Genomic DNA, 27,761 nt, shown 5'->3' with positions numbered 1-27,761 from the left:
GTATTATATGAGCAATTTATGACCACAAGGCTGCAAGCCAGTACGCCAATATAAAAGCAAAGGAGCATATTTTTAAAAAATGAAAACACACCAACCTGACCCTTATAGGAAGAGAAATGAACGGTGCATGATAAGGACCACAGGGCAAAAGGTCAGAGAGTTCCAACCAAGCTTGAAAACTAGGTTTTCCCAAATAGAGACATCTACTAAGTGACCCACCTGTAGTCGTGGTAGGCCGTGAGCTCTGTGGTATTTTGGTCTTTGCACCGACAGCCGCAGCTGCTGCTCTTGTAATTCTTCCGTTTGAAGCTGTGGAGACCACTGCTGGAACTTCTGAAAAGTTCTTCGTCTTCGATCTTGTTACCCGCACAGGAAGTGCCTCCTAGGAGTGGCCCAGCAAAAAGAGTGAGTAAACTACTTATCCCTTTCCTGTCAGATATTATAATCTAGCAAGAAACATAAACTACCCAATTAGGAATAATTGGAACCACCTAATTTGTTAATGCAGCAGTTCTCAACTGAAGGAAATGCTCCAGGAACTTTGGTTGAGTCCAAGGAAATTGAAATTTGAACCTTTTTTTTCAGTAGTTTAAGCCAAAAAATCTAGTTCTTCATCATCCTTGGCTATGCTGAGAGTTGCAATTCACCAAAATTTGTAGGACAATACACCATCACCATTATTATTATTATTATTATTATTATTATTATTATTAGCTTGCTTTTTTCTCAGGAAGAGAGTTCATTTCCCAATCCCTGTTTCTAATATTGTAGGTTGCTACACTAGGCAAAGCCCAGGCAGGATTGGATGCAGAGGCGTTCTGCCAGAAACCATTATATCAGTGGTTCTCAACCTGTGGGTCCCCAGGTGTTTTGGCCTACAACTCCCAGAAATCCCAGTCAGTTTACCATCTGTTAGGGATTTCTGGGGGTTGAAGGCCAAAACATCTGGGGGACCCACAGGGTGAGAACCACTGCACTAGAGCCTTCTTGAAGGGGTATGGTGCAATATCAAGGATGGCCTGACTTCATCAATGACCAGTTGGATCCTAAGTTTTGTTCTTTTCTCCATTTGCAACAAATTTAATTTATTATTTATTTACAGTATTTATATACTGCTTTTCTCACTCCTAGGGGGTCTCAAAGCAGTTTACACATAGATAATGGCAAACATTCAATGCCTTACAACTACAATAGTAAAACCACACTTTAAACATAAATCATATTAAAAACAGTAAAAACAGTTAAAAGGTCTAATTTACCAAATACAGAGAATCTACTACATCTGAGCTCTGTACAATAGCAACTTTTCTAATTGCATTTAATCAAACTTCCCTCTCCCTAAGAAAAATTTCACAGCTCCAAGTGAGAATCTATGTATTTCCTTCCATTGGTTTAAAGGGCCCTGACATTATGGTCAGATATAGAACCTGGAGGAGTTATTCCATTAACCAGTTGAAAATTATTCTGACATGGAGTTTGGTAAAGTTACTTTTTAAAGACAACAATATCTGGACTATCTCAGCCACTATGACCATATAGCTCTGGGATCTGAGGTGTTTTTGGTCCCAAACAGCAACTTTTCCAGATGCATGGACCTTATGCTCCTTTGTTCATTTCTCCACCATCACACTTAATCTCATTCTCCTCTATACATGGCGTCCGAACCAGAACATGTAAACTACTTGATTATTTAAGTCTAGAGAAATAAAACAGAATGGGGATTAGGAAAGAATTGGAGCCTTGGAGTAGAACAGGGAGCTTCTATAAGCCCAAAATGTGATTTAGTGGTTATGCATGATTTCAGCTGAGTGGCTAAAAGGATGAAGGAAATTCAGGACAAGTACCACAGTTGCCGTTTTCACGATCGTCTCCTTTGGCTTGCTCAGGACTGGGATCTGTGATGCTTTTGAAAGGAAGCCCGGGGCTTCTGGCTTGAATCGCCCACATTTAAACACAGGTTTCTCTCGCTGCTCCTTTAATTTACGCAGTTCTTTTTCAGCTTTGTAACGCTGGAGCATTTCAATACGCTGCTGCATCTTAGCAATCGTTTTTGAAGTCTCATCTAAGTGGGTTAAAAAGGAGAGAGTGTGAATGCCCCCCATCTTGACTTGAGTTCTCCTTTGACGACTTTGAGTCTCCTTTGTAGAGAGAGAAAGTGGGATATAAATAATAATAATAATAATAATAATGATGATGATGATGATAATAATAATAATAATAATAATGAACAGCCAAGATTTATCCATGTGCTGAACAGATAGCAAGAGTTGTCTGCATCGCAGAACACAACATGAACAGGCTGAAATCCCAGTTGAAGCTAAGTTAATAAATGTTAAGTCTTGCAGTTAGGCACTAAAAAAAGGCAAAAGCAACGGATGAAGAGGCAAGCTTTGCAACACAATGATTGAGAAAAGTCTCCATGGGTCACAAGATGAACATCAGCCAGCCATGTGATGAATCCGTTAAAAAATGTAATCATAAGCTGCAATTGCCCATACTAAAATAATTTCCATTTCTATATAAGGATGTGAAAGATGGACAATGAAGAAAGTTGACAGGCAAAAAACAGAAGCAGTTTGAAATATAAGGCAGGAAGAGTGCTCTACTGATGCCATAGACGGCTAGAAAGACTATAACTGAATCTGAGAGGAAACCAGGCCTGAATTCTTCTTAGAAACTTAAATGAGTAAACTAACATCACAGCATAGTCAGCCTACCTCCACATTCTCTGGGATTGGAACACATTAGACCTGTGGAATTGAAAAACCACATTGCTAATTATATTTTTATCACTCTATGATACCACTCTAGGAATTTCTAGGAATAATGATACCACTCTAGGAATTTCTATGTCTTCCAGCAAGACTCTATTAGAAAGTGCTTGGAAGAAAATGCTACTAGACAGCTTTGGGAGACAGTAGCTTCAGCAGAAGTATTCAATAAGCCGTTGGACACATTTGTCTATTGTGTCTCAATCTGGGATTCCATGGCAATGTATAATGAATAAAAACATTTAAAACACTGTGTACAAGAATAAAAAGTTTGCAATACAGACAACCCACTCCAGGAAAGTACCGTATATACTCTAGTATAAGCCAACCCGAATATATGCCAAGGGACCTAATTTTACCACAAAAAACTGGGAAAACATATATACAAAAAGTGGGAAATGGTAAATTTCAAAATCAAAATAGATATCAATAAAATTTCATTAATTGAGGCATCAGTAGGTTAAAAATTTGTGCATGTTTACATAAAGCTATAATTTAAGATAACTGTCCAACTCTAATTAAACCATTATTCTAACCTTCAATGTAAACGTGTTTACGTATCCTTCCAATAATGAGAGCAAAATAATAAATGTAATAATAATAATAATAGAGTAAAATAATAAACGTAATAATAACAGTAATCCAAGGTGACAGCAGGGTTGAAGAGAAACAACTAGAAAAGCTGACACGATATGAGGATATAAAGATCCAACTGCAAAGACTCTGGCACAAACCAGTAAAGGTGGTCCCAGTGGTGATCGGCACACTGGGTGCAGTACCTAAAGACCTTGGCCTGTACTTAAACACAATTGGCGCTGACAAAATTACCACCTGCCAGCTGCAAAAGGCCACCCTACTTGGATCTGCATGCATTATTCGTCAATACATCACACTGTCCTAGACACTTGGGAAGTGTCCGACGTGTGATTCAATACAACAGCCAGCAGAGTGATCTTGTTTGCTGTGGACTCATTTTGTTGTGTTTCAAATAATAATAACAGTAAAATAATAAATAACTTTTGACTCGAGTATAAGCCGAGGGGGTGCTTTTTCGGCCTTAAAAAAAGGCTGAAAAATTAGGTTTTTACAAATAGAGACACCTACTAAGTGACCCACCTGTAGTCGTGGTAGGCCGTGAGATCTGCGGTATTTTGGTCTTTGCACTGACAGCCGCAGCTGCTGCTCTTGTAATTCTTCCGTTTGAAGCTGTGGAGACCACTGCTGGAACTTCTGAAAAGGGGAAGGGGTAAAAGGTGGCCATGCTTAAACCTTTCATATTCTGGTTATAAAGCATTTAGGGTATTTTATTTATTGTGTCAGAAGTGAACTGAAAATGTAGTTATAATGTATAGAAAACCACAAAGTTAAAAAACCACAAGCAAAATTAAAAACTTGGCATTATACTTGGAGTGCCTCTGGTGTCACTGTAAGAAAGTCCTCCATTGTGCATGTGGCAGGGCTCAGACTGAATTGTAGTAAGTGGTTTGTGGATTGCTCTACTCCACTCTCGCATGTCATGGACTCCACTTTGTGGCCCCCACATTGTGGCTCCATTTCTTGAGATTAGCTCTACATCTCGTGGTACCAGAGCACAGTCTGTTCGGTGCCTTCCATGTTGCCCAGTCTTCTGTGTGCCAGGAGGGAAGTTTCTCATCTGGTCTCAGCCACAGATTGAGGTTCCAGGTTTGAGCCTGCCACTTTTGGAATCTTGATTCCTGAGGTGTTTTTGGAGTATCTCTGTAGATCTTTGGAAGCTCTTTCTTGATTTAAGGTGCTGCCATGCTGGCTGATATCCAAACAGAAGATGGGCTGGAGATGCCAATGCCTTGGTCCTTTCATTACTGGCTGCTACTTCCCAGTGGATGTTAGGTGGTGCAATACCAGCTAAACAGTATAATTTCTCCAGCGGTGTAGGACGTGTCATTAAGAGCCACATCCACTGTTTTAACATGGTGAGGTGTATTCCACACTGGGTATGTGTATTCAAGCAGCAAAGCAGCCAAGCGCAAGGGCAGATGTCTTCACTGTGTCTGGTTGTGATCCTCAGGTTGTGCCAGTCAGCTTTCGTATGGTATTGTTTTTAGCATCCACTTTTTGCTTGCTATTTAGGCAGTGCTTCTTTTGGGTCTGAGAATGGTCCAGGGTAACTCCTGGGTATGTGAGTGCGCTGCAATGCTCCAGTGGGATTCCTTCCCAAGTAATCCTCAGAGCTCGAGATGCTTGTCTGTTCTTAAGATGAAAAGCATACGTTTATATTTTGGATGGATTAGCTGGTTTTCTCTTTATTAGGCAGTAAGAGCATTATAAGTTGCTTACCTGTAACTGTAGTTTCCTTAGTAGTCACCTGCGAATGCATACACATGATATTTCCTGCGCTCGTGCAGCAGCATTCGGAACCTTCCAAATCAAAAATAATGACAGTTAGATAGGCCACGCCCCCTCCCTCTGGTATAAGTAGCCCATGGGCGGGGCCAACCGTCAGTTCTCTTCCGCCGCAAAGCAGCTGGAAGGTACGGCATGACACTTGAGGGGAGGAGGGTGGGTGTGTATGCATTCGCAGGTGACTACTAAGGAAACTACAGTTACAGGTAAGCAACTTATAATTTCCTTACGTAGTCCCTGCGATGCATACAAATGATAGATTAGCGAGCTACTGACCGTGGTTGGTGGGAGTCATGCCACCGCCGAAAACAGCACCGCCCTGCCGAACTCGGCATCCTTCTTAGAAGCGACATCCAGCTTGTAGTGAGAGACGAAAGACAATGGAGTCGTCCAGATGGCTGCCCGGCAGATGACATCCAAGGGCACTCCTCTCATGAAGGCCGCAGTAGTTGACATGGCTCTGGTGGAATGGCCTTTGACCTGTAACGGTAAGTTCTTGCCAGCCAATTGGTAGCATAATTTAATAGTGGAAACAATCCAGGAGGAAAATCTATGGGACGTCAAAGGTAAGCCCTCCATGTCCTTACGGTACTTAATAAAGAGACGTGGAGTTTTCCTTAGTGTTGCCGTTCTGTCAGTATAAAAAGCTAAGGCTCTTCTAACATCTAGAAGATGCAGTGTGCGTTCCATAGGTGAAGAGGGATTTTGAAAAAATGATGGGAGCACTATGTCTTGAGACATATGGAAGAAAGAAGAGACCTTTGGCAAAAAGGCAACATCTGTTCTAAGCACCACCTTGTCTTTATGTATTCTCAAGTATGGAGGATCCACCCTTAAAGCACACAGCTCACTAGCACGCCTTGCTGACGTGATAGCTACCAAGAATGCCGTCTTCCAGGACAGGTAAGAGATGTGCGTGGTAGCTAAAGGTTCAAAAGGTGGTTTGGTCAAATATGTTAGCACTAATTCAAGGCTCCAAGAAGGAGGTATCGGGGCCACCGGAGGCCTAGTGTTTGCCATCCCTCGGAGGAAAAGTTTAACTAGGGGGTGAGTGAAACAAGACAGTTGTCCGTCTTTTCTACGGAACCAGGAGATTGCCGCCAGGTAACATTTGAGAGATGAGTGAGACAACCCTTCGTCCACCAGATACATTAGGAAATCTAACACTAACTCAATTGGAGCTGTTGTTGGACTTACTCCTTTCTTGTCTACAAACGCACTAAACCTCGACCATTTATATACATAGGATTTCTTTGTTGATGCCTTGTGGGCTGCCTCTAGAATAACTTGGACACTTTTTGATAAATTTGAAAAAGGGGTTAGTGTCTCGGCTGTATTTTCCAAGCTGTTAGTCGTAGGTCCTTTACGTCTGGGTAAAACACCTTGCCTCCTTGTATCGACAATAGGTCTACCCTGTTGGGGAACCTGAAGAATACCCTCTTGGACATTCGAAGCAGAGGTGCAAACCAGGGCTGCCTTGGCCACCATGGGGTCACAAGGATGCAGCTCGTGTCTTCCCTCTGCATTTTCGCCACCACTTTCAGCAATAGGGGAAAGGGTGGGAAGGCATACATCAGGCGACCTGACCAACTCTGCAGGAAGGCATCTCCCAGACAACCCTCCTGCAGGCAAATTTGCCGTCGTGCGCAAAAAAGGGCGCATTTCGCATTGGCTGTGGACGCGAAGAGGTCCACTTCTGGATAGCCCCAAGCTCTGAAGAGCCTGGTGGTCTCCTCGTGATTGAGGGCCCACTCGTGATTCGCCAGAGGATTCCGGCTGAGCGAGTCTGCCAGTGTATTGTCTTCCCCCGGAACATGTGTTGTCACCAGGCGGATGTCTCTCTCCAGACACCATTCCCAAATCCGGAGAGTGAGCTCCAACAGGGGAAGGGAATGAGTTCCGCCTTGTTTGTTTAAATAAAACATGACCGTGGTGTTGTCTGTCAGAATGTGGATGTTCTGCCCCTTTACGATGTTTTCGAAGGACTTTAGAGCCTTGTCCACTGCGAGCAGTTCTAGAACGTTTATATGTGATGTTCTTTCTTCCTCTGTCCATTCGCCTTGAGCGGTGAGACCTTGTGTATGGGCACCCCATCCTGAGAGGGAAGAGTCTGTTGTAACTATGCAGGTAGCCTTGGGGGCATGGAATGGGTAGCCTCTGCACACCCACTCCTTGTCCTCCCAGCACCGGAGGGAATGACGGACAGACTCGGGAATGGATAGACGGGTGTTCTATTTGTCCAGCAGTGGGTTGTATACTGAGATGAACCAGTATTGAAGTGGGCGCATACGCAGTCTGGCATACGGCACCACCGCAGTAGCAGAGGCCATGTGACCCAAAAGTGTTTGGATTTGTTTTGCAGTAAGGCATGGAGCAGAAATTGCTTGGTGGACCAAGGCCTGGAGTTTGATAAAACGGTCGTCCGGAATGTAAGCCCTCTCGGTCGTGGAGTCCAAAAGGGCCCCTATGAAGTGGATTTGTTGAGATGGGATCATGGCCGACTTTTCCACGTTGATCATCAGGCCTAGAGACTGCATAAGAGACAAAACAATAGAAAGATGCGACTCAATCAGAGCCCGCGAGTCGGCCACCAATAACCAATCATCAATATAGGGAAATAAAGACACGCCCCTTGTATGTAGATAAGCAGACACTACAGACATACATTTAGTGAATACCCTAGGGGCAGAGGATAACCCAAAGGGTAGTACATTAAAACAATAAGGGGCATTTCCCACCGTAAATGAGAGGTATCTTCGGTGGTGTTTGGCAATGGACAAGTGGAAATAGGCGTCCTTCAAATCTATGGTTGCAAACCACGCCCCTTTGAATAGTAGGGGTAAAATGGTGGTCAGAGTGACCATGCGAAATCGTTTTTGTTGAACGTGTTTATTTAATGATCTGAGGTCTAAAATTGGCCTTAGGCCACCAGTGCGTTTCTTAATGAGGAAATAACGCGAGAAAAAACAACATGAAACGTCAATTTCTTTAATTGGAGATATAGCTCCCTTACTTAGCAACAACTGAATTTCATCATTTAACGGTTTTGAGAAAGGAGTTTTACGAATGTGACCTACCCTGGGGAGATCTACAAATTCAATAGCATAACCCTGGGCAACAATAGAAAGGACCCACTTATCCGTGGTAATCATGGCCCACATGTTATAAAATGATGACAATCTGTCACCAAACAGACATAACTGGGATGTAGGCGTAACAGAAACAACAGGAACTCTGGAAATGCTAGTAGGATCCATGGATTCTGACCCAAAAGATGACTTATCATCAACAGATTCGTCAAAGACGCTTCTTTTGATTCCCCTGTGGCTTTCCTTTGTTTGTCCAATTTTGGGATCTTCCTCTGGAAAAAAAGGAACCTCTCCTATTAGGTTGAAAACGATTAGAAGAGAAATTACGGCTCCTATATGATCCAGAGAAAGAGTTTCCGGGATTCCTCCGGAAGTTCGAATTGTAAGGATGCCACCGTTGCTTCTGTTGGGAGTAAGGCTGCCATGTATAACCAAATTTGTTTGCTGCCTGACGTACATCCTGTTTTTCTTTGATCCTGACATCTGTGTCAGGATTAAAGAGACCCTCTTCATGGAAGGGCATGTCTTCAGCTAAAGACCTTCCTTCCTCAGACAAATTTGAAGATCGCAGCCAAGCATGGCGGCGAATCGAGGTTGCAGTTGAATATAAGTTTCCTGCCATCTCTGCCAGGTGCTTTGCAAAATCCTTCTGTGCTTTAGATAAAACAACAGCTTCTGCTTGCAAAGCTTTAGGGAAACGCTGCTTGTCAACTGGTAATAACTCAATGGATGGCAGTATTTTAGCCCATAAAAAACTCTGATAACCACTGAGATAGGTAGCATAATGCGCCATGCGTGTGAGGAGGCCTGCGCAGAGATGTGCCTTTTTACCTAAGGTGTCAACTTTCTTCCCTTCCCTATCAGGTGGGGCTGTAAGGGAGTTTTTTGGGCGTTTTGTTTTAACTACCTCAGCCACTACAGTATTGGGCTTTGGAGGAGTAACCACCCACTTATGACCTGAGACATCAATTTTGTATAATACATCAAGCCGTCTTGGAATAGCAGGCACCACTGTGGGTGACATGTCTGTTATACGTGCCAACTTCAGTAAATATGGTAACACAGGCAGAACAGTAGCCGGGGATGAAATTTGTTCCTCCGAAGGGAACATTGGATCATCCACGTGATCAGGTGTCTTTGGAGCTGGAAGATCCAAGGCCCTGATCAGTCTTCCTATGAGTGCATTGAACTTATTAAACTCAGCAGTCTGTATGACTGCAGCTGTATCATTTTCTCCCTGACACAGATAGTCTGGCACGTCTGAGTCCTCCGATGCACTGTTTATGTGGCCGGATGCGTGTTGCATTTCCTCAACTTGAGATGCAGCATCATAGCATTGAGGAGTTGACACACCCCGTGCCAGAGTGGATGCAGGGTCATCACCTTGTAGGTTGTTAACAGTTCCATTTGGCATCTGTGTTGGTAAAGAACCGCTATTTGCAATGGCTTCCCTACCAGCAGATTGTTGGGTAGTCAACACAGTAGGTGGAGGCTGAGTTTGCGCATCATGGGACATATGATGAGGCCCGAAATCAGCAGCCGCTGATGTGGAGGGACCCTGAATATCAGCTGGGTGTATTCTTGGATCATGGGCCCTTCCCTGGGGCAGAGTATCTCCCTGTGCCTGCCTCGAGGTACGTGGAGTTGGGACAGGCGCGCCTTGCTCCATACAGCTCTCACAGTAGCATCTCGGGTATGGATGGTAATCCATGGGATGTCTCCCCCAAGGGGGCGGATACGGATAAAAGTGGCGTCTATGGCGCTTTTGACGCCTTGAACGCCTCGATTGCGGGGAAGGAGATCTGGAAGATGATGACGATGAAGTAGATGATGATGATGGGGAGCGCCTATGGCTTCGCCTGGAGCCCCCTCGATCCCTGCGGCGGTGAGATCGTGAGCTCAGCCTGGAGGGGGACCTTGAACGCCTTGGGCGCTTGCTGCCCCTTCTGGAGGCGCGCCCGTGAACAGGCTCTTCAAAGCCTCTCTCTGCTTCACTCCGTATCGGAGCAGTAGGCTCTAACAGCTGATCGCCCTCCCCTATGGGAGGAGCGATGTTCGGACGGCTTCCCTCCTCGGCGCTCTCGACGCCGGCAGGCGGAGTTACAGCAGCGCGCTCCGCCTCCAAAGTCTGCCTGGCTGCTTCTGGCTGCATTGCGCATGCGCGCTCCGTCGCGCATGCGCGTTCAATGTTTTTCCCAGCCTCGACATCGGAGCCAACCGCTCGGTATGCAGGGAGGCTGCCGATAGCGGTAGGAGCCTCTATCTGGCCCTCCATCAGTCGACGTGGGGGCAGTGAGCGAGGCAAGGCTGCACCCGACGCTGAGGAACTGTCCTCCACCATGGATGGTGGCTGGCTGGGCGACAGGATTGGCATAGGAGGGGTAAGTCTAGATGGCCTCGCTTCCCCCTCGCGCCTTCCCGGTATCGGAGTGGCTGCAATGTTTCTATCAGCCACCAGAGGGAGACCCAAGTCACCTTCCCTCGGCCTCGAGGAAGAGATTTTAGTCTGTTGAGCAGTCAAAGAGTTGCCCTTTGTCTCCAAAGCGGCCGTTTTCTTGACCGCGGTCAAGCGGCCATCTTGAGGAACTTTATCCCTCAATTTCTTCACCTTCTTCTTAGGCGCCGCAACAGCGTTTGCCTCCGGCAAGTCAATTTTTATCGGATCAGACGAAGGCAGAAGTGCCCTTTCATAAAGGGCTGCCTTCAATCTCAGAATCCTATTCTTTCTGGTCTGAGGGGTAAAAGCCTGGCAGACCGAACAGGATTGGTAGAGGTGAGCCTCACCTAGGCAGGCTAGGCAAAGCTCATGTCCATCATTATCCGGTAATATGTTTGGACATTTAATACACTTCTTAAAAGAACTGGTTGCCATGATGGTATTGGCAGAAAAAAGGGTAATATTCTCGAAGTTTATTTTAGCTCAAACCTAGCTCGCCAGAGATAGAAGGCTCTCCGCTGCTTTGTTCAGAGCGGATGAAGAGAACTGACGGTTGGCCCCGCCCACGGGCTACTTATACCAGAGGGAGGGGGCGTGGCCTATCTAACTGTCATTATTTTTGATTTGGAAGGTTCCGAATGCTGCTGCACGAGCGCAGGAAATATCATTTGTATGCATCGCAGGGACTACGTAAGGAAACCTAAAGCTCCGGAGAGCTTCTGTTCAACCATTGCAAAGCTCCCTGCTTGAGTGGTGATAGAACAATCATCAGATTGAAATTAGTTGAAATACAGCTAAATCAGAATGATACATTATACTAATTGCCTGGACACATTTATTACATTACATATATATATATGACTATATACAGTAACTTAAAAACCACAGACAGTTAAAACAGCCAGAGAATCTACACCTAGTTTGTAGGACATGGAAAACAATACTATCTTAACTATGTGCTAAGGGGAAAACGTGTTAAGGTTAAAAAAGGTAGCGACAGCGTAATTTTCTAGGAAGGCGTTCCAAGTGAGCCCAGGATTCTTGAATGAGCGTCCTCCAAGTTATCCTATCTTCAACAGATTTTCTCAGGTCTTGTAAAGGCAAGGCAGCCATAGCTTCCTTGATTGAGTATATCCATACTGCAATGTGGTGTTCCTCTTTCCATTTTGCCTTCCATTCCATGCATTTTAATATTTGACGAGCAATTAAAGTATGAGACATCCGTCTTTTTTTTCCAAATTGTGTCTTCATGACCTTAGAGAAGATGGCAAAGTCTAAAAGCAAAGATTGTTACATTAAACGAATGTCACAGATCTCTACTTACCTGGCTTAGCCCTTCCCTTGGGAGAGTGATTTTCCTTCATCTCCTTCAGTCGAGAAAAGTTGTTCTCCCTTGATGCCTGTGTATTCACATCTATCAGTCCAAACTGCCGGCCCCTGTTAAACTCCTTGTGTCTGCTCTCTTTCTGAAGAAGAGATTTCCGGTGGGCGAGTTTTGTCTTGAGCGTCTCGGTACTCAGATCCTTTTTATACCGAGTCGAGAAATTAGTAGCCATCTTGTTTGTTCTGGACATGAATGAGAGAAGAGAAATAGTTTACTTCACATGATTTCTACTCACCATCCAGGATGTTTCTAATGATAGTGATGGAAGGGGCCCTGTGACTTCAACCTTCTGTTCAATATAAGATCTCAATCTAGGTTCAATTTTCACTGGAAGCTGAACACAGAATTACATGGGGGTGGGGGGATAGAGATCCCTAGATAGGTGGTGTCTCTAAAAATCTCTAGGTTCTCCAGCATGACTACTTGCCAGACCTGAGCAGCACTGTTCATGGAAGACACAATTCAAATTTGCCTTCGATTGAGGGCAACATAACAACAAAAATAATGTCTACATTAACAGAAGCACAGAGATCAGCATACAAAAAAAATATAAATTATTTTCTGTGATGGTCAACTTGCATCTTACATACTGCTCTGGCCACCACATTTTCAGAAGGAAAGCAATAAACCAGAGCATCATCAGAGGGCAGCAATTGTGTTGAGTGGTTTGGAAATCAAGTCCAATAAGAAACAGATTTAAAAAAACTTTGGCTTAAACACAACGTAAGTGTTGTGAAAGCAGAAAGGTCATAGTATGCAAGCAATTTAAGCAGTCATGACCAGGAAGAAGATTCAACTAAACATTAAAGCATCTCCAGGAGGTAGCAATCCATTCTCTTTTGTTGTTGTTCATTCGTTCAGTCGTCTCTGACTCTTCGTGACCTCATGGACCATCCCACGCCAGAGCTCCCTGTTGGCCGTCACCACCCTCAGCTCCTTCAAGGTCAGACCAGTCACTTCAAGGATGCCATCCATCCACCTTGCCCTTGGTCGGCCCCTCTTCCTTTTACCTTCCACCTTCCCCAGCATAATTGTCTGCTCTAGGCTTTGCTGTCTCCTCATGATGTGGCCAAAGTACTTCATCTTTGCCTCAACTATCTTTCCCTCCAATGAGCAGTGGGGCTTCATTTCCTAAAGTATGGACTGGTTGGATCTTCTTGCGGTCAAAGGCATGCTCCCCGGAATCGAACCTGCGACCTTTCGATCAACAAGCTCAGCAGCTCAGTGCTTTAACCCACTGCGCCACCGGGGGCGCCTATATATATATATATACACACACACACAAATATACACACACACAAAACATATATACAGATTGGGCCACAGCAACGTGTGGCAGGTAATGGCAAGTAATAAATATTACTGCTAATAATAATAACATTTACTCTATTGTAAGGAATCCTGGGAATTGTAGTTTGATGGGGCACCAGCATTCTTTGGCAGGGAAGGCTAAAGACCTTGGAAAACTACAATTTCTAGGATTCCTTAGCTTTGAGCCTGAGCAGTTAGTGGTATCAAACTGCATTAATTCTTCGGTGTGGATGCAGCTAAGAGTCAAGAAAACAACATCATAAAATAGCAAAAGAAACTTAAACACATACAAAGAAAATGGCTTCAACATTCCCATGGGGATGTTAGGTTTAAATATTGATACTAAGTTAAATTAAATATTTTTATTTTATTAAATGAAATGTTAACAATTATTAATATTAAAATTAAAAATATTAAATAAATACATAAAAATTATAATATTAAAATTATTAAATATTAAATAAATCAATAAAATTAATAAGTAATATTAAATAAAATATTAGTGATTAATATTAAAAATATTAAATAAATAAAACTATAATATTAAAATTATTAAATATTACATAAACAAATAAAATTAATAAGCAATATTAAAAATATTAAAATATTAATAATTATTAATATTAAAAATATAAAATAAAATAAAATTATAACATTAAAATTATTAAGTATTACATAAATAAATAAAATTATAATATTAAAAATATTAAATATTACATAAATAAATAAAATTAATAAGCAATATCAAATAAAATATTAAACTATTAATAATTATTAATATTAAAATATTAAATAAATAAATAAAATTATAGTATTAAACATATTAAATATTAAATAAATAAATCAAATTAATAAGCAATATTAAATAAAATATTAACAATTAAATAAATAAAATATTAAATAACAAATATTAAAATATTAAATAAATAAAATCATAACATTAATAACTATTAAATATTGCATAAATAAATAAAATTATAATATTAACAATTATTAAATATTACATAAACAAATAAAATTAATAAGCAATATTAAATAAAATATTAAAATATTACTAATTATTAATATTAAAAATATTAAATAAATAAACAAAATTATAACATTAAAAATATTAAATATTACATACATAAATAAAATTAATAAGCAACATTAAATAAAATATTAAAATATTAAATAAATAAAATTATAACATTAAAATTATTAAATATTAAATAAATAAAATTATAGTATTAAACATATTAAATATTACATAAATAAATAAAATTATAATACTAAAATATTAAATATTACATATATAAATAAAATTAATAAGCAAAATTAAATAAGATATTAACAATTAAATAAATAAAATATTAAATAACAAATATTAAAATATTAAATAATTAAATAAAATTATAACATTAAAAACTATTAAATATGGCATAAATAAATAAAATTATAATATTAAAAAAATATTAAATACTACATAAATAAATAAAATGAATAAGCAATATTAAATAAAATATTAACAATTAAATAAATAAAATATTAAATAAAAAATATTAAACAAAAGCATTTAATCTATTATAACAAATTACTGTTCACTAAATGTAATAGTATACTATAAAGCATTGTAATTATTGTTATAGATAGCCAAATGTGGCCTATCACAGCCTCACCCCTCTCTCACACACACACACGTCCGACCTCGTTGAGCTCTTGACCTGACTGGTGATGGCTGACCGCCTCAATTTCAAATTCCAAACGCAGGAGGGAGTGACCGTTGGGAAACAGAAACCGTGGCTTTCGATTGGACGAACCTCCTGTCCTTCTAAAATAATCCGCCTATCGACATCGACGGAAGTATCCCCGTCGTTCCTGATTGGATGATGGTCTCCACCCCTCATATTTTTAACTTCGCCTCACGATGCCCCGCCTCACTCCTTCACTCCGTTTCTGATTGGTCGCAACCTGTGTCTAGATGTTTCATTGGCTCTTTTTGTCAGCCTTAGACATAATAAACAATCTCGAGTATCAATACGCATGCGCTGGGCGTGTTTGGACTTCAACTCCCAGAATTCCCGGCCCGTGTGGCCATTGTGCAGGAATTCTGGATCTTGTAGTCCTCAAAACCTAGAGCGCAAAAAGGAGAGAATTCTCAATGCTCAAAGGTTACTAAAAGGCAATGCTTACTAGACTCCCTTTACAAAACAGGAGGCTTCATTAGAAAAAGCCTCTGGTCTGCTTGGATTGTATCCAAACTGTAGAATTAATACACTTTGGCACTACTTTAACTCCCATGGCTCAATGCTATGGAATACTTGGAATCATAGAATCATAGAATCCAAGAGTTGGAAGAGACCTCATGGGCCATCCAGTCCAACCCCATTCTGCCAAGAAGCAGGAATATTGCATTCAAATCACCCCTGACAGATGGCCATCCAGCCTCTGTTTAAAAGCTTCCAAAGAAGGAGCCTCCACCACACTCCGGGGCAGAGAGTTCCACTGCTGAACGGCTCTCACAGTCATGAAGTTCTTCCTCATGTTCAGATGGAATCTCCTCTCTTGTAGTTTGAAGCCATTGTTCCATTGCGTCCTAGTCTCCATGGAAGCAGAAAACAAGCTTGCTCCCTCCTTCCTGTGGCTTCCTCTCACATATTTATACATGGCTATCATATCTCCTCTCAGCCTTCTCTCCTTCAGGCTAAACATGCTCAGCTCCTTAAGCCGCTCCTCATAGGGCTTGTTCTCCAGACCCTTGATATTTTAGTCGCTCTCCTCTGGACACATTCCAGCTTGTCAACATCTCTCTTGAATTGTGGTGCCCAGAACTGGACACAATATTCCAGGTGTGGTCTATCCAAAGCGGAATAGAGCATGGGGAGCATGACTTCCCTAGATCTAGACACTATGCTCCTATTGATGCAGGCCAAAATCCCATTGGCTTTTTTTGCCGCCACATCACATTGTTGGCTCATGTTTAACTTCCTGTCCACGAGGACTCCAAGATCTTTTTCACATGTACTGCTCTCGAGCCAGGCGTCACCTATTCTGTATCTTTGCATTTTGTTTTTCCTGCCAAAGTGGAGTATCTTGCATTTGTCCCTGTTGAACTTCATTTTGTTAGTTTTGGCCCATCATCTCTCTAATCTGTCAAGATCGTTTTGAATCCTGCTCCTGTCCTCTGGACTATTGGCTATCCCTCCCAATTTGGTGTCGTCTGCAAACTTGATGATCATGCCTTCTAGCCCTTCATCTAAGTCATTAATCAAGATGTTGAACAGGACCGGGCCCAGGACGGAACCCTGCGGCACTCCACTTGTCACTTCTTTCCAAGATGAAGAGGAAGCATTGGTGAGCACTCTCTGGGTTACTAAACATAAAGGTTACTAAAAGGCAATGCTTACTAGACTCCCTTTAAAAAACATGAGGCTTCATTAGAAAAGCCTCTGGTCTGCTTGGATTGCATCCAAACTGTAGAATTAATACACTTTGGCATCACTTTAACTCCTATGGCTAACATCTCCCGAAGGACTCGATGTGGCTTACAACAGCAACATAACAAATACACATAACTTATAAAGCAAATCAAAACCATTAAAGCAATAACAGTAAACAGTAAAACAGTACACTATAACACAATAAAACTAGGGCCGGGCCGAATGTAATGGGTACGGATTAAAAGTGCTGGGTGTGACAGGTGAAATGTAGGATTTTAGGGTAAGTGCGATGTGCAGACAATCTAAAATGCTTCTGGGAGATACTGTTATGAGTGAAAGCAAAGTGCATAAGTGGGTACAACAATTCAAAGATGGCCATGACAACGTCCATGATGAGGACCACTCCGGTCGCTGTTCTGGAACAACTGTTCCAGGAGCTCCAGATTTATTCGCTGTGTTTAAATGTTTGTGTGCAATCCCATGCTTGGGATTTTTGCAGCAGGGGGTTTCCTGTTATAATTTGCATCTATAGGGTAAGCCACCTGCCAATTGTAGTTAGGATCCCTGGTCCCGCCCCCTTTTTGCTTTTTGGAGGGAAGGGGCCATTTTTCAGTTAGTCACAGCAAGGGAAGCCAAGGCAGAGGATGCATACAGATGCTCCTCCTGTGCAAAGGCTTCGTCTTGTAAGACTTCCTGGGAGAGAACAGATTAAAGGCCTCTACAGATTCCCAAAGGGTTTCAGGAAACAGTGTCACAGCCCTGAGGACCTCCGGAGGGAATAACATCTCTTCATCTTCAGCTAAGTGATTTCAAGCCTGCTGGTACATCTGTTCGATTCTGAGACGCAGTTCAGCCGGTAGCAGACCCAAACCAGTCGGGTTTAAGTTCACAGCAGCCTGGGAGGAGCTTTAAAGGGGAATTTTTCTGTTAAACAAAGTTTCTTGAAGATAGTGCCTGTTTCCTGTAAACAAGACTGCAAGAGCCAATAGACTATTTAGAAATCTTACAATTCCTGCTTGTTCATTAATAAAGACTGTTGTATTTAAGCTTAAGTCTCCTAAAGCCTGTTTAATAGGGAAAATTCCTCTAAAGGTTCCTTCTCGGGCTCCCGGGCTTCCCGCTGGACGCAAGCCTTGCATCCTCTCTTAGAAGCATTTAATTTCAGCTCCAGCGGCGACAGAACAGTCGCCCTTCTTTGATTACAGACGATTTGGTGGCTTCAGTTGAAGCGAGGATTCGTGAGGATTCGTGAGAACAGGCACTTCACAAGAACGTTGTCACGGCCATCTTTGAATAGTTGTACCCACTTACGCACTTTGCTTTCACTCATAACAGTATCACAATACACTTCACTAATCTGTCTCTGCTAAAGAGTATTGGGCCCTCACCAAACTATAAGTCTCATGATTCCTTAGCATTGAGCCATGGCAGTTAAAGTGGGGTCGAATTGCTTTGATTCTACAGTGCAGTAGGGGATGCCATGTGTGACTTTGGCATGAAGTGTGAGTCTGAAACAGGTCAAAGAGCCACGGAAGTTTCGCTCTTTTGCAAACCATATAAACACCTGTAGCGGAAACAGCCGCAGCTCTTACAAAGAAGCAGGCAGGAAGTGCCCAGGATCCTGTTTTCGTTGTCATTTGCCATTTAATGTTTTTAGGTTGAGCTGCACTTTTTGCCTTCCCAGATTTGTGACTGAAGTGTGAATGCAGTCTGACACCACTTTAACTGTCGTGGTTCAATACTATGTAGCTCCGGGAGTTGTAGTTCGGAGGGGTAGCAGTACTCTTGGGCAGAGGCCCCATCTACAACACCATATAAAATCCAGATGATTTGCTTTGAACTGGATTATATGGCAGTGTCTATTATTTTAACTGTTTGTATTGATTGTTTTGTTATTGCTTTTGTTTATTGATGTACTTTGGGCTTGGCCTCATGTAAGCTGCACCGAGTCCCTTGGGGAGATGGTAGCGGGGTACAAATGAAGTCTACCGGATACCATGCAGCTGTGGACAAGTCTACAGAGGGACCACCAAACACAGCAGCCTTGCCCAAACACGAATCAAGGAACATGAAAGACACTGCAGAATACTCCAACCAGAGAAATCAGCCATAGCAGAGCACCTGATGAACCAGCCTGGACACAGCATATTATTTGAGAACACAGAAATGCTGGACCACACCAACAGCCACCATGTCAGACTACACAGAGAAGCCACTGAAATCCACAAGCATGTGGACAATTTCAACAGAAAGGAGGAAACCATGAAAATGAACAAAATCTGGTTTTGTTGTTCATTCGTTCAGTCGTCTCTGACTCTTCGTGACCTCATGGACCAGCCCACGCCAGAGCTCCCTGTCGGCCGTCACCACCCCCAGCTCCTTCAAGGTCAGTCCAGTCACTTCAAGGATGCCATCCATCCATCTTGCCCTTGGTCGGCCCCTCTTCCTTTTGCCTTCCACTTTCCCCAGCATCATTGTCTTCTCTAGGCTTTCCTGTCTCCTCATGATGTGGCCAAAGTACTTCAACTTTGTCTCTAGTATCTTTCCCTCCAGTGAGCAGTCGGGCTTTATTTCCTGGAGGATGGACTGGTTGGATCTTCTCGCAGTCCAAGGCACTCTCAGCACTTTCCTTTCCTGGAGGATGGACTGGTTGGATCTTCTCGCAGTCCAAGGCACTCTCAGCACTTTCCTCCAGCACCATAGCTCAAAAGCATCGATCTTCCTTCGCTCAGCCTTCCCTAAGGTCCAGCTCTCACATCCGTAGGTTACTACAGGGAATACCATGGCTTTGACTAGGCGGATCTTTGTTGCCAGTCTGATGTCTCTACTCTTTACTATTTTATCGAGACTGGACATTGCTCTCCTCCCAAGAAGTAAGCGTCTTCTGATTTCCTGGCCACAGTCTGCATCTGCAGTAATCTTTGCACCTAGAAATACAAAGTCTGTCACGGCCTCCACGGTTTCTCCCTCTATTTTCCAGTTGTCAATCATTCTTGTTGCCATAATCTTGGTTTTTTTGACGTTTAGCTGCAACCCGGCTTTTGCGCTTTCTTCTTTCACCTTGATTAGAAGGCTCCTCAGCTCCTCCTCGCTTTCGGCCATCAGAGTGGTGTCATCTGCATATCTGAGGTTGTTAATGTTTCTTCCAGCAATTTTCACCCCAGCTTTGCATTCATCCAGCCCCGAACATCGCATGATGTGTTCTGCATACAAGTTAAAAAGGTTGGGTGAGAGGATGCAGCCTTGCCGTACGCCTTTCCCAATCTTGAACCAGTCTGTTGTTCCGTGGTCAGTTCTGACTGTTGCTACTTGGTCCTTGTACAGATTCCTCAGGAGAGAGACAAGGTGGCTTGGGATGCCCATCCCACTAAGCCTAGAGCACTTTATTAGATCTACCTCCTAGTCTACCAGGGCCCATGCTATTAACTGGTCCCAAAGCGTCCCATGGTGATTAAATTGTAGTTATACTAGCACTTTAAACAACTGTTATAGTAGCACTTTAAACAACCTGTTATAGTAGCACTTTAAAGAATTGTTACAGCAGCACTTTAAACAACTGTTTCGAGGCCTGCACTAGCACTTAGCCTCATTTGTGGCAGGTTGACAATTAGATATTGTTGTTTACAAATACCCCACTCCTATGTTACCATTGACACCAATCCTGCTGCTATCGATACTAGTGCACTTTACCTTCTTTAATACACTGGAAGGAGCAGGTAATTTCAAGGGGTAGGAACATCAAGACCCAATTATATGTGACTACACTTATCATCAAACACTAACATATGGAACAACAATAGATGGAAATGGAGGGTATGTTCCCAGAGGGAGTGGGTCCATGGGTGAGGGTGCCGCCATAGGGGTGGTGACGAGCAGAGGGAGATACGGGAAAGGGAGAGCAAATTGTTTATTCTGGCCCAGAATTCACAATAATAGATTGGCAACCTCCAAAGATGCTAACAACCCAAGGAAAAATCAAATCCGGCCAAAAATTTATAACAGAACATTGGCAATCCCAAAAATTGAGACCACAATTTGGTCCGAAATTAGTAAAGACAGATTGGCAGCTTCAAAACATCCTCCTGATAAGATACAACTGAGGTGCCAGGATGGTGGTCCCTCCAGGTTAAAGGTGGTGCTGTTCAATGCCAGGTCGGTAAATGGAAAAACTGCTATTATTAAAGACCTAATTCAAGAAGAACATGCTGACCTGGCTTGTATAACAGAGACCTGGTTGGACGAAGGGGGAGGGGTTAATCTCTCCCAACTCTGTCCACCAGGTTACTCTGTTCAGCACCAACCAAGGCTTGGAGGGCGGGGAAGAGGAGTCGCAGTGGTCTATAAGGTGTTTATCCCTCTGATCAGGCGTCTCATCCCACAAACATCTTCGTTTGAATGTTCCGGCTTTAGGATAGGTGACCGGGACAGGATAGGGATTCTGTTAGTGTACCGACCACCCCGCTGCACTACAGTCTCCCTACCTGAGCTAGCGGAAGTGGTCTCGGACATGGCCTTGAGCTCCCAGCGGCTTTTGGTCCTGGGAGATTTCAATGTCCATGCCGAGGCCACTCTCTCGGGTGCGGCTCAGGACTTCATGGCCGCCATGGCAACCATGGGCCTGTCCCAACTAATATCTGGTCCCACCCATAGTGCCGGGCACACTTTGGATCTCGTTTTTGCGCAGGGATGGGATGAGGGTGACGGACTGGAGGAGCTATCCATTGCTCCACTGCCATGGACTGATCACCACCTGATCAGATTTAGACTAACTGTGCCTTCTAACCTCCGCAGGGGTGGTGGACCCATTAGAATGGTCCGCACCAGGAGACTTATGGATCCAAATGGTTTTCTAACGGCTCTTGGGGATTTCTCCACCTCCTTGGCAGGCAACTCTGTCGATGTTCTGGTTTCTCGCTGGAACAGTGAGTTGACCAGGGCAATTGACACAATCGCTCCAGAATGTCCCCTCTCGAGTAACCAAGCTAAACCAGCCTCTTGGTTTACTGAGGAGCTGGCAGCGATGAAGCGAAAGAAGAGGAGGCTAGAGTGCATGTGGCGCCAGAACCCCACCAATCCAGCCCAAACACACCTGAATGCCTTTTTAAGGTCCTACGGTGTGGCAATAGCGGCAGCCCAAAAAACATCTATTACAGCCAATATTGCATCTGCGAAGAATCGTCCGGCGGAGCTCTTCCGAGTTGTCAGGGGCCTGTTAAATCCGCCAAAATGTGAGACTTCGGATAACTCGGTGGCCCGCTGTGAAGCATTTGCTCAATTCTTCACGGATAAAATTGAGCGGATTCGGTCAGGCTTTGACGTCATGTTAACGGCAGTCTCTGGGGATGTAACGAGAACACCTGCTTGTCCAGCTTTGTTGGATTCGTTTCAATTGGTTCAGCTTAAGGATGTGGACAGGATCCTTGGAGAGGTGCGACCCACCACATGCATCCTAGACCCCTGCCCATCCTGGCTGATAAAAGAAGCCAGAGGGGGTTTGGCAGAGTGGATGAAGGTGATGGTTAACGCCTCCTTACAGGAAGGAAAATTTCCAGTGAGCTTAAAACAAGCTGTTATAAAACCGCTGTTGAAGAAACCGTCACTGGATCCCACTCAATTTGACAACTATCGGCCAGTTTCCAATCTCCCCTACTTGGGCAAAGTCATGGAACGTGTGGTGCACAACTCCAGGGGTTTCTGGTAGGCACTGATTATCTAGATCCGGCACAGTCTGGCTTTAGGCCGGGACATGGAACTGAGACAGCCTTGGTCGCCTTGGTAGATGATCTTCGCAGGGAGCTTGACAGGGGTAGTGTGTCCCTGTTAGTTCTGCTGGACCTCTCAGCTGCCTTTGATACCGTCGATCACGGTATCCTTCTGGGGCGCCTCATGGACATGGGGCTCGGAGGCACTGCTCTGCGGTGGCTCCGATCCTTCCTTGAGGGACGATCCCAGAAGGTGTTACTGGGTGACACCTGTTCGGCCCCACAACCGTTGTTGTGTGGAATCCCACAGGGTTCAATTCTGTCCCTGATGTTATTTAACATCTACATGAAGCCGCTGGGGGAGATCATTCAGAGTTTCGGAATGAGGTGTTATCTCTATGCAGATGACGTCCAAATCTGTCACTCCTTTCCACCTGTCACCAAGGAGGCTGCCCAGACCTTGAACCGGTGCTTGGCTGCTGTGTCGGACTGGATGAGAGCTAACAAATTGAAATTGAATCCAGATAAGACAGAGGTCCTACTGGTCAGTCGTAAGGCCGAACAGGGCATAGGGTTACAGCCTGTGTTAGACGGGGTTACACTCCCCCTGAAGACGCAGGTTCACAGCTTGGGAGTGATCCTGGACTCATCGCTAAGCCTGGAACCCCAGGTCTCAGCGGTGGCCGGGAGAGCTTTTGCACAACTAAAACTTGTGCGCCAGCTGCACCCGTACCTTGGGAAGTCGGACTTGGCCACAGTGGTCCACGCTCTTGTTACATCCCGATTGGATTACTTTAACGCACTCTACGTGGGGTTGCCTTTGAAGACTGCTCAGAAACTCCAACTGGTCCAGCGAGAGGCAGCCAGATTGCTCACTGGAGCGACATACAGGGAGCACACCACCCTCCTGTTGTGTCAGCTCCACTGGTTGCCGATCCAATTCCGAGCACAATTCAAAGTGCTGGTTTTGACCTACAAAACCCTAAACGGTTCCGACCCAGTGTATCTATCCGAACGGATCTCCCTCTACGTCCCACCTCGGAACCTAAGATCCTCTGGGGAGGCCCTGCTCTTGACCCCTCCTCTATCACAAGTGAGATTGGCGGGGACAAGGAGCAGGGCCTTCTCGGTGGTGGCCCCCCACCTGTGGAACTCACTCCCCGGGGAGATTAGATCAGCAACGTCCCTTCTTTCATTTAGGAAAAAGTTAAAAACCTGGATATGGGACCAGGCATTTGGACTTTCTGGCAGCTAAAGAAAGACTTGATGATGAGCTGGAACTTGACGAGACGGAATGGATTTAAGGAACTCTGAACGCTGAGCTCAGGATTAGCCTACTACTGTGTTTATGATATTGTTTTGTATTGATGATTTAATTTTTAATTTGTAATTGTTTAATTGCTTTTATATATGTATGTATATGTGACAAGGCATTGAATTGTGCCTTTCTCTGTAAGCCACCCTCTGAGTCCCCCCTTGGGGGTGAGAAGGGTGGGGTAAAAGTGACGGAAATAAAATAATAAATCGAACACGGTTTGTGTCCTTTTTAAGGGCATATGCCGCAGCAATAAAAGCCGCAAAGAAGGCCTTTGCGGCCACTATTGCGTCTGCAAGGAACCGTCCAGCTGAGCTGTTCCGAATTGTCAGAGGCCTTTTAAATCCCACCGCTCAAGGTGGGAACCCTGACGATTCGACTTCTCACTGTGAAGCTTTTGCTCAGTTCTTTGCAGACAAAGTCGCTTTGATCTGTTCTGGTCTGGATACCATGTTAATGGCTGTCTCTGAGGATGTAACATGAGCACCTGCTTGTCCAGTTTTGATGGATTCATTTCAATTGGTGAAACCCGAGGATGTGGACAAGATACTTGGAGGAATGAGGCCAACCACATGCATCCTGGACCCCTGCCCATCCTGGCTTCTAAAGGAGGCCAGAGGGGGATTGGCTGAGTGGGTTAAGGTGGTGGTTAATGCTTCCCTTCAGGAAGACAAGATTCCAGCGAGCTTAAAACAAGCTATAATAAAACCGCTGTTGAAGAAACCATCACTGGACCCCACTAAATTCGACAACTATCGGCCAGTTTCCAATCTCCTCTTCTTGGGCAAAGTCTTGGAACGTGTGGTGGCCTCACAACTCCAGGTATTCTTGGTAGACACGGATTATCTAGACCCGGCACAGTCTGGCTTTAGGCCGGGACATGGTACCGAGACAGCCTTGGTCGCTTTAGTGGATGATCTGTGCCGGGAGCTCGACAGGGGGAGTGTGTCCCTGTTGGTGCTGCTGGAACTCTCAGCGGCCTTCAATACCGTCGACCACGGTATCCTTCTGAGATGCCTCGCGGGGATGGGTCTTGCAGGTACTGTTTTGCAGTGGCTCCGGTCATTCCTAGAGGGTCGATCTCAGAAGATGTTGTTGGGGGACACCTGTTCAACCCCACAACCATTGTCTTATGGGGTTCCTCAGGGCTCAATATTGTCTCCCATGTTGTTTAACATCTACATGAAGCCGCTGGGGGCGATCATCCTGAGTTTCGGGGTACGGTGTCATCTGTACGCGGATGATGTCCCACTCTGTCACTCCTATCTGTAAGTTCACAGCAGCCGCTCCCAGAAAAGACACAGGACGCCAATCCGTAATCAATCAGGAAACTTTTACTACTGGATACACATACACAATGAAAGCCAGGATCGGCTTACAGACGCAAGTCAACCCTTTTATACCCTCCCCCACATTCGAATCCCCTCTTCCCGCCGACTGAGGATCCCGCTCAATCTTCCCCGCCAAACCACCAACTGCCCTTCCCAAGGCCACCAGCTGCAAATCCTTATCGGTTCTCCATGTCAGGAATCTGGTTTTTTGCGCCACCATCCAAGGCCAGGAAACCGAGTCCTGACACCTATCCACCTGCTACTAAGGAGGCTGTCCAGGTCCTGAACCGGTGCTTGGCCGCTGTGACGGTCTGGATGAGGGCGAACAAATTGAAATTGAATCCAGAAAAAACAGAGGTACTCCTGGTCAGTCGCAAGGCCGAACAGGGTATAGGGTTACAGCCTGTGTTGGATGGGGCCGCACTCCCCCTGAAGACGCAGGTTCGCAGCTTGGGTGTGATCCTGGACTCATCGCTGAGCCTGGAACCCCAGGTCTCGGCGGTGACCAGGGGAGCATTTGCACAGCTAAAGCTTGTGTGCCAGCTGCGCCCGTACCTTGGGAAGTCTGACTTGGCCACGGTAGTCCACGCTCTGGTTACATCCCATTTAGACTACTGCAACGCTCTCTACGTGGGGTTGCCTTTGAAGACAGCTCGGAAGCTCCAACTAGTCCAACGCTCGGCAGCCATGATTCTAACAGGGGCGGAGCGCAGGGAGCATACAACCCCCCTGTTGCGCCAACTCCACTGGCTACCGATCTGCTACCGGGCTGAATTCGAAGTGCTGCCGTTGGCCTTTAAAGCCCTAAACGGTTCCGGCCCAAGCTACCTATCCAACCGCATCTCTGCCTATGAACCCACCAGGACTTTGAGATCTTCCGGGGAGGCCCTGCTCTCGATCCCACCTGCTTCTCAAGCTCGGCTGGCGGGGACGAGAGATAGGGCCTTCTCGGTGGTGGCTCCTCGGCTGTGGAACGCCCTTCCTACGGACATTAGACTAGCACCATCTCTAATGGTATTCCGCAAAAAAGTGAAGACCTGGCCGTTTGAGCAGGCGTTCGAATAATTAGTGCAATGATTGGTTAATGAACACTGGAATGGAACAATGGATGACGAATCTGGAACATGTTTTTGATGACGAGACGACAGTGAATGGGTATTGTAGTAACTGTTTATTAATTGTGTAATGTGTTAGGTTGTTAACTGTTTCTATACTGTAGCACTGAATTTTTGCTGTTCGTATTTGTTGTGAACCGCTGTGAGTCACCTTCGGGCTGAGAACAGCGGTATATAAGTCAGGTAAAATAAATAAATAAATAAATAAATAATGGGAGTCTTTCTCCGTGTAAGATAATGAGAGTTGTAGCCTTGCAAGATAATGAGAGTTGTAGTTTTGCAAGATAATGGGAGTTGTAGCCTTGCAAGATAATGGGACTTGTAGTCTTGCATGAGAATGGGAGTTTTTCTCCGTGTAAGATAATGGGAGTTGTAGCCTTGGAAGACAATGTGAGTTGTAGCCTTGCAAGATAATGAGAGTTGTAGTTTTGCAAGATAATGGGAGTTGTAGTTTTGCAAGATAATGGGAGTTGTAGCCTTGCAAGATCATGAGAGTTGTAGTTTTGCAAGATAATGGGAGTTGTAGCCTTGCAAGATAATGGGAGTTGTTGTCTACAAATCCTAGGACGCTATTCCACCCATCTATACCAGTTAAAGCTTAATGGTGTAACATTAGAAAGTGTTGACCATTTCCGCTACCTTGGCAGCCACGTCTCCACCAAAGTCAACATCGACACCAAAATACAACATTGCCTGAGCTCTGCGAGCGCAGCATTTTCCTGAATGAAGCAAAGAGTGTTTGAGGACTGGGACATCCGTAGGGATACCAAGGTGCTTGTTTATAAAGCTATTGTCCTCCCAACCCTGCAATACGCCTGCGAAACGTGGACTGTCTACAGACGTCACATGCAACTCCTGGAACGATTCCATCAGTGTTGATTCTGGAAAATCCTGCAGATCTCTTGGGAGACAGGCGGACAAACGTCAGCGTGCTGGAAGAAGCAAAGACCACCAGCACTGAAGCGATGGTCCTCTGCCATCAACTCCGCTGGGCCGGCCACGTTGTCCGGATGCCTGGCCACCGTCTCCCAAAGCAGTTGCTCTACTCCGAACTCAAGAATGGAAAACAGAATGTTGGTGGGCAGGAAAAGAGATTGAAAGATGGGCTCAAAGCCAACCTTAAAATCTCTGGCATAGCCACTGAGAACTGGGAAGCCCTGGCCCTTGAGCGCTCCAGCTGGAGGTCAGCTGTGACCAGCAGTGCTGCAGATTTCGAGGAGGCACGAGTGGAGGGTGAAAGAGAGAAACGTGCCAGGAGGAAGGCGCGCCAAGCTAACCCCGACCGGGACCGCCTTCCGCCTGGAAACCAATGCCTTCACTGTGGGAGAAGATGCAGGTCAAGAATAGGGCTGCACAGTCACCTACAAACCCACAAAAATAGTCATCAAGGAAGACCATCTTACTCGTCCAACGAGGGATCGCCTAAGTAAGTAAGTACTAGGCTTGGGCAATCCATGGTTCTAAATGGTTCTAAAGTACTTACAAAACTAAAGTTCTGGTGGTGA

General features: G+C 44.5%; 1 protein-coding gene across 3 annotated transcripts in view; it reads right to left on the bottom strand.

Moving 5' to 3' along the window:
* The window catches only part of DLGAP5 (DLG associated protein 5), a 39,582-nt gene extending 24,470 nt beyond the window's left edge, over positions 1-15,112 (bottom strand). Inside the window, exons 1-6 of one of the 3 annotated variants that reach the window (XM_067463095.1) lie at positions 15,033-15,112; positions 12,004-12,245; positions 3,888-4,001; positions 2,718-2,750; positions 1,845-2,062; positions 220-382 (exon numbers count right to left, since the gene is read on the bottom strand). In XM_067463095.1, the coding sequence (XP_067319196.1) occupies positions 220-382; positions 1,845-2,062; positions 2,718-2,750; positions 3,888-4,001; positions 12,004-12,235 (760 nt within the window). In that variant the 5' untranslated portion in view covers positions 12,236-12,245; positions 15,033-15,112. The remainder of the gene's footprint in view (positions 1-219; positions 383-1,844; positions 2,063-2,717; positions 2,751-3,887; positions 4,002-12,003; positions 12,246-15,032) is intronic. The other 2 variants (XM_067463096.1, XM_067463097.1) reach the window with 2 other exon arrangements.
* Positions 15,113-27,761: the final 12,649 nt, after the last annotated feature.

This window comes from Anolis sagrei, chromosome 1, assembly GCF_037176765.1.
Source record: "Anolis sagrei isolate rAnoSag1 chromosome 1, rAnoSag1.mat, whole genome shotgun sequence".
NCBI classification, from domain to species: Eukaryota; Metazoa; Chordata; class Lepidosauria; order Squamata; family Dactyloidae; genus Anolis; species Anolis sagrei.
Note: the sequence above shows the minus strand (reverse complement) of the source record. Positions and strands in the feature narration are given on the sequence as shown.